The sequence below is a fragment of the Podarcis melisellensis genome, assembly GCF_964234715.1.
Source record: "Podarcis melisellensis genome assembly, chromosome: 16".
Classification (NCBI taxonomy): domain Eukaryota; kingdom Metazoa; phylum Chordata; class Lepidosauria; order Squamata; family Lacertidae; genus Podarcis; species Podarcis melisellensis.
The window spans coordinates 1,708,288-1,723,337 of record NC_138533.1 but is presented as its reverse complement, the minus strand read 5'-3'; the positions used below and the strand labels follow the sequence as shown (position 1 = coordinate 1,723,337).

The window sequence follows — 15,050 nt, the reverse complement described above, 5'->3', positions numbered from 1 at the left end:
AGCGTATGTAACCTGAAGTGTCTGTATCCCGAGGTACCACTGTAAAATGTTTAGAAATAAAATAGTGAGAGGTCTAAACTTCATCTGTATATAAAGCAATCAATTAAATACTTAAATCTTTCCTAAGCTGTCCATCGGTCAAATTTTGGGGAACATCTGTGTAATTACAAGGAAAATTCTGAAAAAGAAGTACAGTTTCCCCAAACAAGGAACAAAAATCCATTTATTTCAGTTCACCAGATTTATATACTGCTTGGTGGTAATAAAGTCTCAAGGCAGAGTCAGAGCTGTGCAAAATGTCTGTTGAAAACTCAACACAGAAAGCTCTAACCCAGTGAAAAATTATTCTAAGCAGCAATTTAAATACAATCTGCATGTGCGTTTCAGGAAAAAAGGATTATGCATTACAGTGGTACCTCAGGTTACAGACACTTCAAGTTACGGACTCCGCTAACCCAGAAAACCTCGGGTTAAGAACTTTGCTTCAGGATGAGAACAGAAATCGTGCGGTGGTGCAGCAGCAGGAGGCCCCATTAGCTAAAGTGGTGCTTCAGGTTAAGAGCAGTTTCAGGTTAAGGACAGACCTATGGAACGAATTAAGTACTTAACCTGAGGTACCACTGTATTTTCTTGTGAAACTGAGATAAGTTAATACAGAGTTCAGAGAAGAAACTGACTCTGTTCCACCAAGATCCCCTGTTGCCTTTTCCTGCTCATTGGTTGGCTCCTCTAATTCCCTGTTTGCTCTAAACTCATATTTATTTTGTATTGGTGAATAACTGACACATCATAGGAAAATATCCTGCAGGAAAACATTTCTACCCTAGAGATGACGTTGACTTGTTGTCAGCATGTCATTTACAGTGGTGCCCCGCAAGACGAATGCCTCGCAAGACGAAAAACCCGCAAGACGAAAGGGTTTTTCGGTTTTTGCGACGCTTCGCTAGACGATTTTCCCTATGGGCTTGCATCGCAAGACGAAAGCCCATAGGGAAATCTCGGGGACCTTTTTTTAAATGCTGGCGGTGGGGAGCAAAGCCTTTCCCCCCCCCCCTCCGGACTTCAGAAGAGGTCCAGGAAGGCCGGCGGGGGCGAAAGGCTTTGCTCCCCACCGCCAGCATTTTAAAAGCGGTCCGGGATAGCAGGGAAGCGCTTCCCGCTATCCCGGACGGCTTTTGAAGGCAGGCAGGGGGGGGCAAAGACTTTTGCCCCCCGCCCGCCTTGGGAAGAGGTCCTGGACCTCTTCCGAAGGCGGGCGGGGGGCAAAAGTCTTTGCCCCCCCTGCCTGCCTAACCGGGGGCTTTTAAATCGCCCCGGGACTGTCCGGGGCGATTTAAAAGCCCCCGGACGGCTTTTGAAGCCTTCCCCCGCCGCCCGGCATCGGGGCATCGTCCCGATGCCGGGCGGCGGGGCGGGAAAGCCTCCCCCCGCCGCCCGTCTTCGGGGCTTCGTCCCGATGCCGGGCGGCGGGGCTGGAACGCCTCCCCCCGCCGCCCGGCTTCGGGGCATCGTCCCGATGCCGGGCGGCGGGGCGAGAAAGCCTCCCCCCGCCGCCCGGCATCGGAACGATGTCCCGAAGCCCGGCGGCGGGGCCGCGAAGCCTGGGCGCGCTGGCAACTCTCCGCAAGGAGCGCTCCCGCTGCTTGCGGAGAGGTCCGCGAAGCCTGTCCTGGACCTCTTCTGAAGGCAGGCGGGGGGCAAAAGTCTTTGTCCCACCTGCCTGCCTTCCCAGGGGCTTTTAAATCGCCCCGGACAGCGGAGAAGTCCTCCGCTGTCCCGGGCGATTTTAAAATGCCGCCCGCCAGAAGAGGTCGGGGGAAGGCGGTTTCCATAGGAACGCATTAATTGATTTTCAATGCATTCCTATGGAAAACCGTGCATCGCAAGACGAAAAACTCGCAAGACGAAGAGACTTGCGGAACGAATTAATTTCGTCTTGCGAGGCACCACTGTATTCTATTCCACTCCACACCTTCAGGGGAGATGATCACCACCATCATTCATGCAGATTGTCCTCCCAAGTTCAGCTCAGTAACAAATATCACACATACAATTAAACTCTCAAAAGTCTGCTGGAGCTTCCTTTGAAGCCAGCCAGGGTGTTCTGGGAGGGTTCCAACTGGGGAGAGTGCCACTGTATTCTGCTCTGGTCAGACCTCACCTGGAGTACTGTGTCCAGTTCTGGGCACCACAGTTCAAGAAGGACACTGACAAACTGGAACATGTCCAGAGGAGGGCAACCGAAATGGTCAAAGGCCTGGAAACGATGCCTTATGAGGAACGGCTAAGGGAGCTGGGCATGTTTAGCCTGGAGAAGAGGAGGTTAAGGGGTGATATGATAGCCATGTCACATAGAGGAGGGAGAAAGGTTGTTTTCTGCTGCTCCAGAGAAGCGGACACGGAGCAATGGATCCAAACTACAAGAAAGAAGATTCCACCTAAGCATTAGGAAGAACTTCCTGACAGTAAGAGCTGTTCGGCAGTGGAATTTGCTGCCAGGGAGTGTGGTGGAGTCTCCTTCTTTGGAGGTCTTTAAGCAGAGGCTTGACAACCATATGTCAGGAGTGCTCTGATGGTGTTTCCTGCTTGGCAGGGGGTTGGACTCGATGGCCCTTGTCGTCTCTTCCAACTCTAGGATTCTATGATTCTAGGACCCTGAGTGCTAGTAACCAATATTGCCAATAATCTATCTCTTCATAACAATGCATATAGGTGGGTTACTTGTGGTTTCTGAATGAGAGAGAGAGAGAAAGCAGAGAAGTCCTTACCCAGGGAAGAGTAGAGCAATAGTCTGAAGAAGAGGCCTTCTGAGAGAAAAATCCTCCATCGTAACTCTCCACAGGTGCAGAGAGCCATGAGTGGCAGTGAGGCACCGGACGAACCGTTTCTGGGACTCACTGATGGGAAGACTTGCCGCTGTTGAGCTCAGGTCCTGCTGGGGCTTCCCATTGTGGCATCTGTTTCACCACCGTGAGGAGGACAGCTTCATTTTTCTGCACAGGATAGTTGCTCTAAAATAAGCCGGTTCATCCATCTTATAAGCGTAGCCCGAGTACAGGGTCTTATTTGCAAAAGTCGTTAACTTTCAAACACAATCGTGGTCCCTTCCGTCTTCTCGCTTTCGAGCAGATCAGATCCTCCTCTTTATTCCAGCACAGCTATGTTTCCCCCCCCCCCATCGCTTTGCTCCTCCCCTGATTAACCAGGAAGGATCAGAGAAGGGCTTTGTTACAAGTACAGAGGTAATTCCAAGCACGGATCATTGGAGGAGGAGGAGGGGGAGGAGTGTGTGAGCTCAGGGTGTTCCTCTCTGTGTTATACACCTGCCTGTTAAAGGTTTCTGTTAAGAAAAGGTCTTTGATTCTCACCAGCATTTGGAGACCACCAACCTTTCAGAGTCCTGCAGCTAAACCACTGCAAAGAAGAGAAAAGGTTGCAATCTGCAGCAACACATCACAGCAGTGGAAACTGTTCCCTTAGGACAGTGTCTGCCTGTCCTTAACCATTCCCCACCTGTTTTCCTTTTTTACCTTCTACTGGCCTCCCACTTGACCCTTCCTCCTTAGTATCTGTGTTCCTCTTGCAGCTCTCAGTAGGGCAGGCAGTGAGAAAACTAGAATTAGTTGGTTCTACCCAGCACTTTTTTCCTTTAAAAATGTTTAGGGGTACTCTCATCTTGACTCAAGATAATCACCATTTTATAGTTCAAATCACGAAAAATAAATACAGTAACTGAACAAGAGTACAAAGATTCACAAAAGGTTTATGGGTATGCGTACCCCTTAGTCCCCCCCAGGGGAAAAAGCACTGGCTCTACCTATCATAGGCTATGAACCCACCTACATTTGTGCTCTCTAACTTCTGGCTTTGTCATACACACAGATTATTCTACGAACTGAGCTCAAAGAACAAAGATCACTCTGGCATTGCCCCACCTCACGAGGAACTGGGGGCTAGTAACCAAGATCAGTTGTCTCAGATACTTCCCTCTTGATTGGGATTGATTGAGTTTATTTAAATGCGTCCCTTCCACAATGGGCTCTGCCCAAAATGGCTCACAGCAAACATTCAAAACATCAAAATACAGAGCATTGGAAATGTATGAAATATGGAATATGACAGTAAATATCCCCCCCCCACAAAAAAATTCCAGGCTTAAGTACATAAATACAAAGCAACACAAGAGTTAACTGACAATAACTGGCTTAAGTTAAGTTCAGAGCAGAGGGAATGGGATGATGGCATACAGCTGTCTCCCATATCCTTCTCCGGACCTTTCTAGGATCCTCCCTCTGGCTGGCTCATTGAGCTCCCAGTCTAGCCAGTCTCTCTGGGGCTTCTCCTCCCTGTCCCCAGCCTTATCTGGCCAGTGCCCCACCCCTTGGGTCCATGAACAACTGCCATGATTGTTTGGGCCAGAATGAGAAAGCTGTAGTGGAAAGAAGATCTGCTGGGGTGGGGGCTCTTGTCAGTGGAATGTGAGCCCCCAGCAGGTGCCAAAACACATTGACCCTGAGATGGGGGGGGGAGTTTTCAGGGAGGGGGGCTATTCTCCAGATGAGCTCAGCATTGTCAGTGACTTTCCCCTTCATGACCAAGGAAACTCACAGCTTTTCACCCTATGCATCCAGCTTTTCTTTGTAAGGACTTACCCAGGGAAGAGAAGATCAATGGACCAAAGGAGAGAAGTATCAGGAGACTGCTATTCACAAAATTCATGAATATTTCTGGCCAGGAATAAAGGGAGCCTCAGGTGTGGCTTCTGCTGGTGGAGAGTTGTTTCGCCCGCAGGGTTCTGCTTTTATTCCCAGGCATAAGAAGTGCTGCAGCACACAGCCCCTAAACTTATTTTACGAGGGAAACCTTGCAAAGCAATTGAGGCAGTGAAGCTAAAAATAGGAAACGCTCACGTGGTGCCCACACAGAAATTCAAAACGTCTGTAATTCAGTTGCAGTTCATATTTTCACCACTATGACCACATACAGTGGTACCTCGGGTTACATACACTTCAGGTTACATTTGCTTCAGGTTACAGACTCCGCTAACCCAGAAATAGTACCTCAGGCTAAGAACTTTGCTTCAGGATGAGAACAGAGATCGTGCTCTGGCGATGCAGTGGCAGCAGTGGGAGGCCCCATTAGCTAAAGTGGAGCTTCAGGTTTAGAACAGTATCAGGTTAAGAACAGACCTCCAGAACGAATTAAGTTCTTATCCCAAGGTACCACTGTATTGATGTATTAACTTTTCTGTATCTATGTTTAGCAACACCTTGTTACTTTTACCACTTAGTTTGGCTCATAGAATCATTTAATGGTAGAATTGGAAGGACTCCCAAGGGTCATCTAGTCCAACCCCCTGCAATGCAAGAATCTCAGCTAAACCATCCATGACAGATGAAATCCACACTTGTCTGAATTTTGCTTTGCTGTTCACAAGTGATTAATATGTACAGACATGCATGTACTGGGAAAATATGTGCACATCAGTGCATGAATGTTTTGTATGCATAAATCATAAAGTGCACAAAGCAATACAAACATTAGTGAAAATAAAACAAAATGTGTTAAATTAAGTAAAATTGCTTTGGTAAAATGGAAGGGAGGGGAGATGGGACCCTGTGGACACCAGGGAAGGTCTCCGTGGGCAAATGTGCCTCCAGGGTCTCTAGCCCAGCTTATTTTGAGAGGTTCAGGGTGACAGAAAGCCACTCTGGGTGGATATGAGCAGTGCTGAAGCTGGGATCCTGCCCCACTTGTTGAACTTGTGACTCTCTCTCCTTTTGAAACATGACACCTGGAGAACTTCTCTGCCTTAAGACAAAATACACGTTCAAGCTTCTCAAAAACTCTCCACCTCATCCCAGTCTGATGAGGGGTGAGGTTGTCAGCACTACTCTTTGGAAACTCCCTGTTTATTGACACCAGGTAAGCACCTTCACTCTGCTGTTGTTAAATATTTGCCTCGCTCCTTTTTAGTCTCCCTGGTAGGGAAAACATGTCTCCTTCCCAAAAGAAAATCTCTTTTGCAGATGTTTTGCCAGGGAGAGGGAAAACAACCTTGTCTGATGAGGGGTGGGGGGAAGAAGCAAAGAAAGATCAAAACGAAGATGGAACCAAAGAGCAAGAAGAACTGGCTCATGTATAAATGTCACAACGATTGCTTTGCACTTCCAAATGATCGATCTTTCAGGGTTGGTAGCACTGCTCTTTGGAACTCCCTGCTTATTGACACCAGACAAGCACCCTCACTCTGCTGCTGTTAAATATTTGCCTCGCTCCTTTTGAGTCTCCCTGGTAGGGAAAATATGTCTCCTTCCCAAAAGAAAATCTGTTTTGCCAGGGAGTAGTGTGAAAACAACCTTTTCTGAAAAAGATTATTGAATCATTTTTTCGATACAAACAACAACTGCAAAAGACACATGCAACAAAAAACATAATAACAATAACAACACAATCTGACAATCAGATTTGAATACAAAGATATACCTATGACTACACATTTTTAACATTATTTTCCCACCTCCCTCTCCTCCCTCCACTTCCCACTGCTATCTGACATTGCTTAATTCGTTCATATGTAGCTAATCTTTCCACATTATCAATCCATTTGTTCAATGGAATCTTTTTGTGGTTCTTCCGATTCATCAAAACAAGTTATTTTGCTTCTAATATAGCACGGTACATCCATTTTTTTAACCCCTTGAATTCTCCCATGTTTCCGGAATATAATTTAGAATTAAATGCAATTCCCCTAAATAACTATTTCTTTTTATTACTCTTGCTATAAATATCCTCACCTCACCCAAAATGAGTGAAAACAACCTTGTGCTCCAGTCCAATGTATTGTTGCAAAAGTCCAGTACCCAGTTGAGGCAAGAGTACATGGGATCGCAGGCACCCAAAGAGGGTCTGTGTTCCTTTGGAGAATGGAAGACACAGCAGAGGCTGCTGTAGATTTAAGAAATGGGGTTTATTCAGCCATTTACACCTTCAGGCTACATGGAAGGAGTCCAAGCTCAATAGGAAAAGAGCGGGAAGGCAAGGCAAGGCGCCTGGGCTGAAGGAGCCAGAGACTTGTGCTGTTTCCAGCAACAGGAAAGCTCAAGAGAATATACTTTATATAGAGAATATACTTTATACTTTATATAGAGAATATACTTTATACTTTATATAGAGAATATACTTTATACTTTATATATAGAGAATATACTTTATACTTTATATAAAGAATATACTTTATACTTTATATATAGAGAATATACTTTATACTTTATATATAGAGAATATACTTTATACTTTATATAGAGAATATACTTTATACTTTATATAGAGAATATACTTTATACTTTATATAGAGAATATACTTTATACTTTATATATAGAGTATATGCTTTATACTTTATATATAGAGAATATACTTTATACTTTATATATAGAGAATATACTTTATACTTTATATATAGAGAATATACTTTATACTTTATATATAGAGAATATACTTTATACTTTATATAGAGAATATACTTTATACTTTATATAGAGAATATACTTTATACTTTATATAGAGAATATACTTTATACTTTATATATAGAGAATATACTTTATACTTTATATAGAGAATATACTTTATACTTTATATATAGAGAATATACTTTATACTTTATATATAGAGAATATACTTTATACTTTATATATAGAGAATATACTTTATACTTTATATATAGAGAATATACTTTATACTTTATATATAGAGAATATACTTTATACTTTATATATAGAGAATATACTTTATACTTTATATAGAGAATATACTTTATACTTTATATATAGAGAATATACTTTATACTTTATATATAGAGAATATACTTTATACTTTATATATAGAGAATATACTTTATACTTTATATATAGAGAATATACTTTATACTTTATATATAGAGAATATACTTTATACTTTATATATAGAGAATATACTTTATACTTTATATATAGAGAATATACTTTATACTTTATATATAGAGAATATACTTTATACTTTATATAGAGAATATACTTTATACTTTATATAGAGAGAATATACTTTATACTTTATATAGAGAATATACTTTATACTTTATATATAGAGAATATACTTTATACTTTATATATAGAGTATATGCTTTATACTTTATATAGAGAATATACTTTATACTTTATATAGAGAATATACTTTATACTTTATATAGAGAATATACTTTATACTTTATATATAGAGTATATGCTTTATACTTTATATATAGAGAATATACTTTATACTTTATATAGAGAGAATATACTTTATACTTTATATATAGAGAATATACTTTATACTTTATATATAGAAAATATACTTTATACTTTATATATAGAGAATATACTTTATACTTTATATAGAGAATATACTTTATACTTTATATATAGAGAATATACTTTATACTTTATATATAGAGAATATACTTTATACTTTATATAGAGAATATACTTTATACTTTATATATAGAGAATATACTTTATACTTTATATAGAGAATATACTTTATACTTTATATAGAGAATATACTTTATACTTTATATAGAGAATATACTTTATACTTTATATATAGAGAATATACTTTATACTTTATATATAGAGAATATACTTTATACTTTATATATAGAGAATATACTTTATACTTTATATAGAGAATATACTTTATACTTTATATATAGAGAATATACTTTATACTTTATATATAGAGAATATACTTTATACTTTATATATAGAGAATATACTTTATACTTTATATAGAGAATATACTTTATACTTTATATATAGAGAATATACTTTATACTTTATATATAGAGAATATACTTTATACTTTATAGGTAAAAGGTAAAGATACCCCTGCCCGTATGGGCCAGTCTTGCCAGACTCTAGGGTTGTGCGCTCATCTCACTCAAGAGGCCGGGGGCCAGCGCTGTCCGGAGACACTTCCGGGTCACATGGCCAGCGTGACGCAGCTGCTCTGGCAAGCCAGCACCAGCGCAGCACACGGAAACACTGTTTACCTTCCCGCTAGTAAGCGGTCCCTATTTATCTACTTGCACCAGGGGGTGCTTTCGAACTGCTAGGTTGGCAGGCGTGGGACCGAATGACGGGAGCGCACCCCGCCGCGGGGATTCGAACCGCCGACCTTTCGATCGGCAAGTCCTAGGCGCTGAGGCTTTAACCCACAGCGCCACCCGCGTCCCACATACTTTATATATAGAGAATATACTTTATACTTTATATATAGAGAATATACTTTATACTTTATATATAGAGAATATACTTTATACTTTATATATAGAGAATATACTTTATACTTTATATAGAGAGAATATACTTTATACTTTATATAGAGAGAATATACTTTATACTTTATATAGAGAGAATATACTTTATATAGAGAGAATATACTTTATACTTTATATAGAGAGAATATACTTTATATACTCTGTTTGTGACTGGTGATGAAGGCATTTCTGGGACTCCTTGCATTCAAGGAGACCCCAACTATAGTCACCGGATAAGTTTTGGTATGTTGCTCTTTGTCCTGGTCACAAGACCTTTGGGGCCAGTGTTGAAGGCTGCTGGGTAGGCTGTAGCTCCGGCTCACCTGGCAGCATTGAGAGATCAGCAATGGGTCTTTCTCCTGAGGGACCCTCAGTGAATTCCTCAGCAGGGGCTCCTGGAGATGTTCCTGACCTCTCATACAATGTTCAATCACTGAGGGCTCTGTTTCTGAGACTGTACAAGTAGTGAGAGAATGAAAGGACTCCCTGGGTGGTGGGCAACTGCTTGAGAATTCCTCCTTCTCTGAGTCAACCTGCAGGATTGGACTGTGGGATTCAGTGTTCAATCTGCATTGGAGAGAAAATATGTCAGGAGGAACTCTGGGGATGCAACTCCTAAAAGAATTTCTGGGCATTTGGGCCAACCTGAACCCTGGAGAAAATTTAAGTCCTGTCCAAGTCCAGAGTTCTCCAAGAAGGGATACCAATTTGCCTAAAGTTCCAGCCTCTAGGGCTAGCTTTTTCATTCCACAGGCTCCTGGAGAACTTACCATACCAAAGTCCATAAGAGAGCGGGCGGAATTGCCCATTTTGAATTGACAAAAGTATGTCATTTCCACTCAGTTATTATCAATGATAAAATTAGTATTTTGGGAAGAGTCCAGAACAGCTGGTGAGGGGAGAATGCAATCCTGTTGGGTTCACTGGGGGAAGGATGTGGGAAGGAGAGCCTTGTGGCCAGAGGGCTGAATTCTTCATTCACTAGCTGGAGAGGGGAGGGTTCAATTCTGCTCACTTTAACCAGGCATGGATGTTCCACTGATGGGAACAGGATCTTTGCACAAGCTGCCTGCCTCCCCTTGTGCCATAATCAATTGGTTAAGTCTTTTTGGCCTGTTTTTGTTTTTTCAATCCAAATAACAATTATTGGTCTCAAGGAAAATGTCAGGGACGTTCCCATTCTGAAAGACAGCAAGGATCTGAAGAGGAGGGAGGAGAAGCTGAGAGGAGTAGAAATGGGAGTCTTACACACAGTGAGAAGGAGATAAGCCTCCATTGCTCTGGCATGCTGCCTCAGGGCCGTCTTAAGCATATCAGGTGCCGTGGTGCAAAGATCCCTCCGGCGCCCCCCCCCCCCCGGCAACTCCAAAACAAGGGAGGGGGCAGTGGAAAATATCCTCTGCCTCCCCCACTGCCCCAATCCCTGGCGTGGTTGCAGCGATCAAGCAGGAAAGCGTGCTGGCAGACATGCTCTCTGGCTTTGGGGTGCCCAAGAAGGCAGCCAGGGAAGTCTGCACACCGCCTTTTGCCAGGAAGCAGGAGGACAACAACTGGGATCAGGGCCCTCTTTAGCAGATGCAGAGGCTTGGGAGCTCTGCGAGGATCGCTCTCCTCCTGCAGAGGCTTGGGAAGGAAGCTGCACGCCCGCCATATAGTTGGCGGGGCTCAGCTGGCGGGCGTGCAGGGAAAGAAGAGGCCTCCCAAATGTTATAAATGCCTCCCAAATGTATCAGATGATTTCAGTGGTAGATAAAACAATCACCCCATCATTACTTTGCACACCGATCATCGCACCTCATCGTCACCCACCATATTCTGTGTGGCTCCTGAGCTCCAGATACTCTCCTCTTTCTCTCGCATCACAGAACAAATAGCTGTGGAGTGCAAAATGAGACACATTATTGAGTCCATGGCACTGACCAGTCTCTGTCTCTCAGGATAAGCAAAAGAAAGGTAGAGGAGGAGGCGGAAGAAGAAGAAGAAGAAGAAGAAGAAGAAGAAGAAGAGGAGGAGGAGGAGGAGGAGGAGGAGGAGGAGGAGGAGGAGGAAGAGGAGGAGGAGGAGGAGGAGTTTGGATTTGATATCCCGCCTTTCACTCCCCTTCAGGAGTCTCAAAGCAGCTAACATTCTCCTTTCCCTTCCTCCCCCACAACAAACACTCTGTGAGGTGAGTGGGGTTGAGAGACTTCAAAGAAGTGTGACTGGCCCAAGGTCACCCAGCAGCTGCAGGTGGAGGAGCGGAGACGTGAACCCGGTTCACCAGATTACGAGTCTACCGCTCTTAACCACTACACCACACTGGCAGGAAGCCCCATCTCAGGAGAGATGGGAAGAAGATCAATAGAGATGGTCCTACCTCTTCTAAGCCTTTTGAATATGATCTTCCACTGCATCCAATTCACCTTCACCATCAGCATCAGCATCAGCATCACCATAAGAAATATGAGGGCAGGGATAAGCAATCGACTCCAACTCGATGGTCCAAACTGTCCACCTGCAATGTGTGGGAACATTTATATAATTTAGCAGAGTTTAAACGACCCTCTGTCTGAGTTTATGCAGCGACAAGCGGGTGGCTAACTTGTTTGAGTCCTATCAATAATTGCACCTTCCTGGTTGCTAATCCCTTTCTGTCCCTCTTAAAGAAAACACACATGAATCTGAATCACATTAACATATACTACTTTACTATCAGATTCATTCAGGTTTACAGAGTTGTTCCTGAAGGCAGGCTTAGGTTACATAACATATAAACTATATACTAGATAGGAGTGAGTCATGAGAAGAACTGGTATCTGAGCAGTTACCAGTTAACACTCCTAGCAGCAACCGACCAACCAAGTGACAAAACTGCCTGCCACATAGAGGCAGGCCTCTCAAAATGTTGGACTTGACTGACAGCTTTATATCCCACACAATGAACAATAAGAGTTTCTCAAAACATACTCTAATAACAATTGCCAGAGTGAGTCTAACAGAATGATAGAATTGTAGAGTTGGAAGGGACAAGTAGAGTCATCTAGTCCATCCCCCTTCATTGCAGGAATCTTTGGCCCAAGATGTGGCTTGAACCCATGATCCCAAGATTCAGAGCCTCATGTTCACACTTGGCCGAGAGCAGTAGAATAAATAACAAGAGATAAGTGAGGGTTGCTAATCTTCCCCATTCATATTGCAATGATTTGGGATGTGAATGCCTGTCAGACACACTTGCCTGCCCTGAATCAATGTCTTAAGCGAGGAATAGGAGGAGATGGGGGAGCAGCAGGAATTCACAGGATCAGATCAGTTTCCAAGGAGCTCTGTGTATGGTCCAATCCTGCTCACAAGAATGTGAAGAGGGGCATTTATTAATACAAACAAATCTCCTTAAATCCCTCATGTTAAGGGCCAGTCTGCGTATTCACCACCATAAGCACCTCCTCTGGATAATGAAGGAAAGGATGTCTTGCTCACCTTCATCACTCTGGCAGATGTTGAGCAAGTCAACGGAGGCTCTCTTTTGATCAACAGGATTGCTGGCCAGGCAGGTGAATTTGGAGTCAAAAGAATTGTTCCAGAAGGAGACACGGAGCTCTTGGCCATTGACAGAAACCTGGTACTGATTCACACTCTTTCCTAAGGCCCTGTGCGGATCCCCTGATTCCCAGGAGATACTGAGATCTCCCCTTCCAGGAGTGTGGCATCGCAAGGTGACATTACATCCATCTGGAGTCTTGGATTCCACTTGGTGGCGTATCTGTGGAGTCGGCACTGGCTCTGTGGAACACAAATGAAAACAGTATAAGGGTTGGGTCCCACCCTTCCCAGTACCTATGTAGGGAAATGGTGCTGATCCTATTCCATGAGCCAAACAGTGAAAGCAATGTTGTTGTTGTTGTTGTTGTTTAGTCATTTAGTCGTGTCCGCCTCTTTGTGACCCCCTGGACCAGAGCACATGGGGCATTCCTGTCTTCCACTGCCTCCCGCAGTTTGGTCAAACCCATGCTGGTAGGTTCGAGGACACTATCCAACCATCTCGTCCTCTGTCGTCCCCGTCTCCTTTTGCCCTCCCTCTTTCCCAACATCAGGGTCGTTTCGAGGGAGTTTTCTCTTCTCATGAGGTGGCCAAAGTATTGGAGCCTCAGCTTCAGGATCTGTAAAGGTAAAGGTAAAGGTACCCCTGCCCGTACGGGCCAGTCTTGACAGACTCTGGGGTTGTGCGCCCATCTCACTCAAGAGGCCAGGGGCCAGCGCTGTCCGGAGACACTTCCGGGTCACGTGGCCAGCGTGACATCGCTGCTCTGGCGAGCCAGAGCTGCACACGGAAACGCCGTTTACCTTCCCGCTGGTAAGCGGTCCCTATTTATCTACTTGCACCCGGAGGTGCTTTCGAACTGCTAGGTTGGCAGGCGCTAGGACCGAGCAGCGGGAGCGCACCCCACCGCAGGGATTCGAACCGCCGACCTTTCGATCGGCAAGTCCTAGGCGCTGAGGCTTTAACCCACAGCGCCACCTGCGTCAGGATCTGTAATAACTTACCATAAACAGTGAGGCTGAAACACTGTTCTTGAAACAGTGTCTTAGTAAACCAGATGCGAGCATTGTAGAACCCACTGTCATTCAACTCCAGGTCTTTGATCCTCAGTGTTCTCTCATCCACCATGTCTAGCCGTTGTCCAAACCGGTCGGAGGGACTTGGGTGCTCCAGTTTCCCATGACTGAATTCCCCCAGCCAAAAGCCCAGGCCACCCCTTTGGAATAGAAAGTCCCACTGAATTTTCTCCACTGTTATTCCTCGAGATACATTGGCAGGAAACAAGACTGATCCACCCAGGATTCCCTTCACCTGATGTGTTGGATTCTCCACTGCATGGCTTACAGTTTCTAGTGAGGGGAGGGTGGTGGGGGAGGAGATACAAACAAAGGGGGAAATTGGTATCATTATCATTTTTAGCTCCCTGTCCATCCTCATTCATGAGGTCCCAAAGGAGGTTTCAACAATTTAAAATGCAGCATTAAAACATGAGAGGGAGGGTCCAAAATTGATATGGCAGGTATCAATGGTAGGATAAAGAGATGAATCTTAACCATATAATGGAAACTCTATACTAAAGGTCCCAGGTCACCTCATCGGGGAGGGACATCATTCTACAGTTTAGCAGCCTGTCACAAAGAAGGTCCTCTGCGCTGTCTGTCTGCCGCCTCCCACCCAGCTGTAGCGCGGCTTAGGCCCCGCGGTGCACCCATCCTGTCCCCCCCTAGAGGCGACACGTGCCCCATGCTGCACACCTATGGGTGGTTCGCGCCACCCTTGGGCACGCCACCCTAGGTGCCTGAGAGGCTTCCTCCGCTGCCTCTCATTGGCTAGATAGCCTGGCAGACAGTGCTGGGAAGGAGTCAGTGACCACAGTGCATGTTGGCACCAGTGACATGGGGAAATGCAGTCTAGGGGTCCTGGAAGCCAAATTTAGTATGCTGGGAAGGATGTTAAAAGTCTGGACCTCTAAGGTAGCCTTCTCTGAAATACTACTAGTTCCATATGCAGGGCCAGATGGACAAGCAGGGCTGTGTGGTCTCAATGTGTGGATGACACAATAGTGTTCAGAGGAGGAGTTTGGGTTCGTTTTGCTCTGGGGAACATTCTGGGGCAACCTGGTCCTGTACAAAAGGGATGGGCTCCACTTGAACTGGGACTGTTTTATTTTAAAATAAAAAGGTGGCAGAGCAGTTTTTAA

The 15,050-nt window shown here is 44.2% G+C and overlaps 1 protein-coding gene across 6 annotated transcripts in view; it reads right to left on the bottom strand.

Moving 5' to 3' along the window:
• The window catches only part of LOC309358395 (T-lymphocyte surface antigen Ly-9-like), a 111,482-nt gene that overhangs the window by 12,930 nt on the left and 83,502 nt on the right, over positions 1-15,050 (bottom strand). For all 6 annotated transcript variants that reach the window (XM_081891400.1, XM_081891399.1, XM_081891401.1 and 3 more), the window contains 2 exons: positions 13,855-14,199; positions 12,790-13,092 (listed from right to left, as the gene is read on the bottom strand). In XM_081891400.1, coding sequence (XP_081747526.1) covers positions 12,790-13,092; positions 13,855-14,199 — 648 coding nt within the window. The remainder of the gene's footprint in view (positions 1-12,789; positions 13,093-13,854; positions 14,200-15,050) is intronic.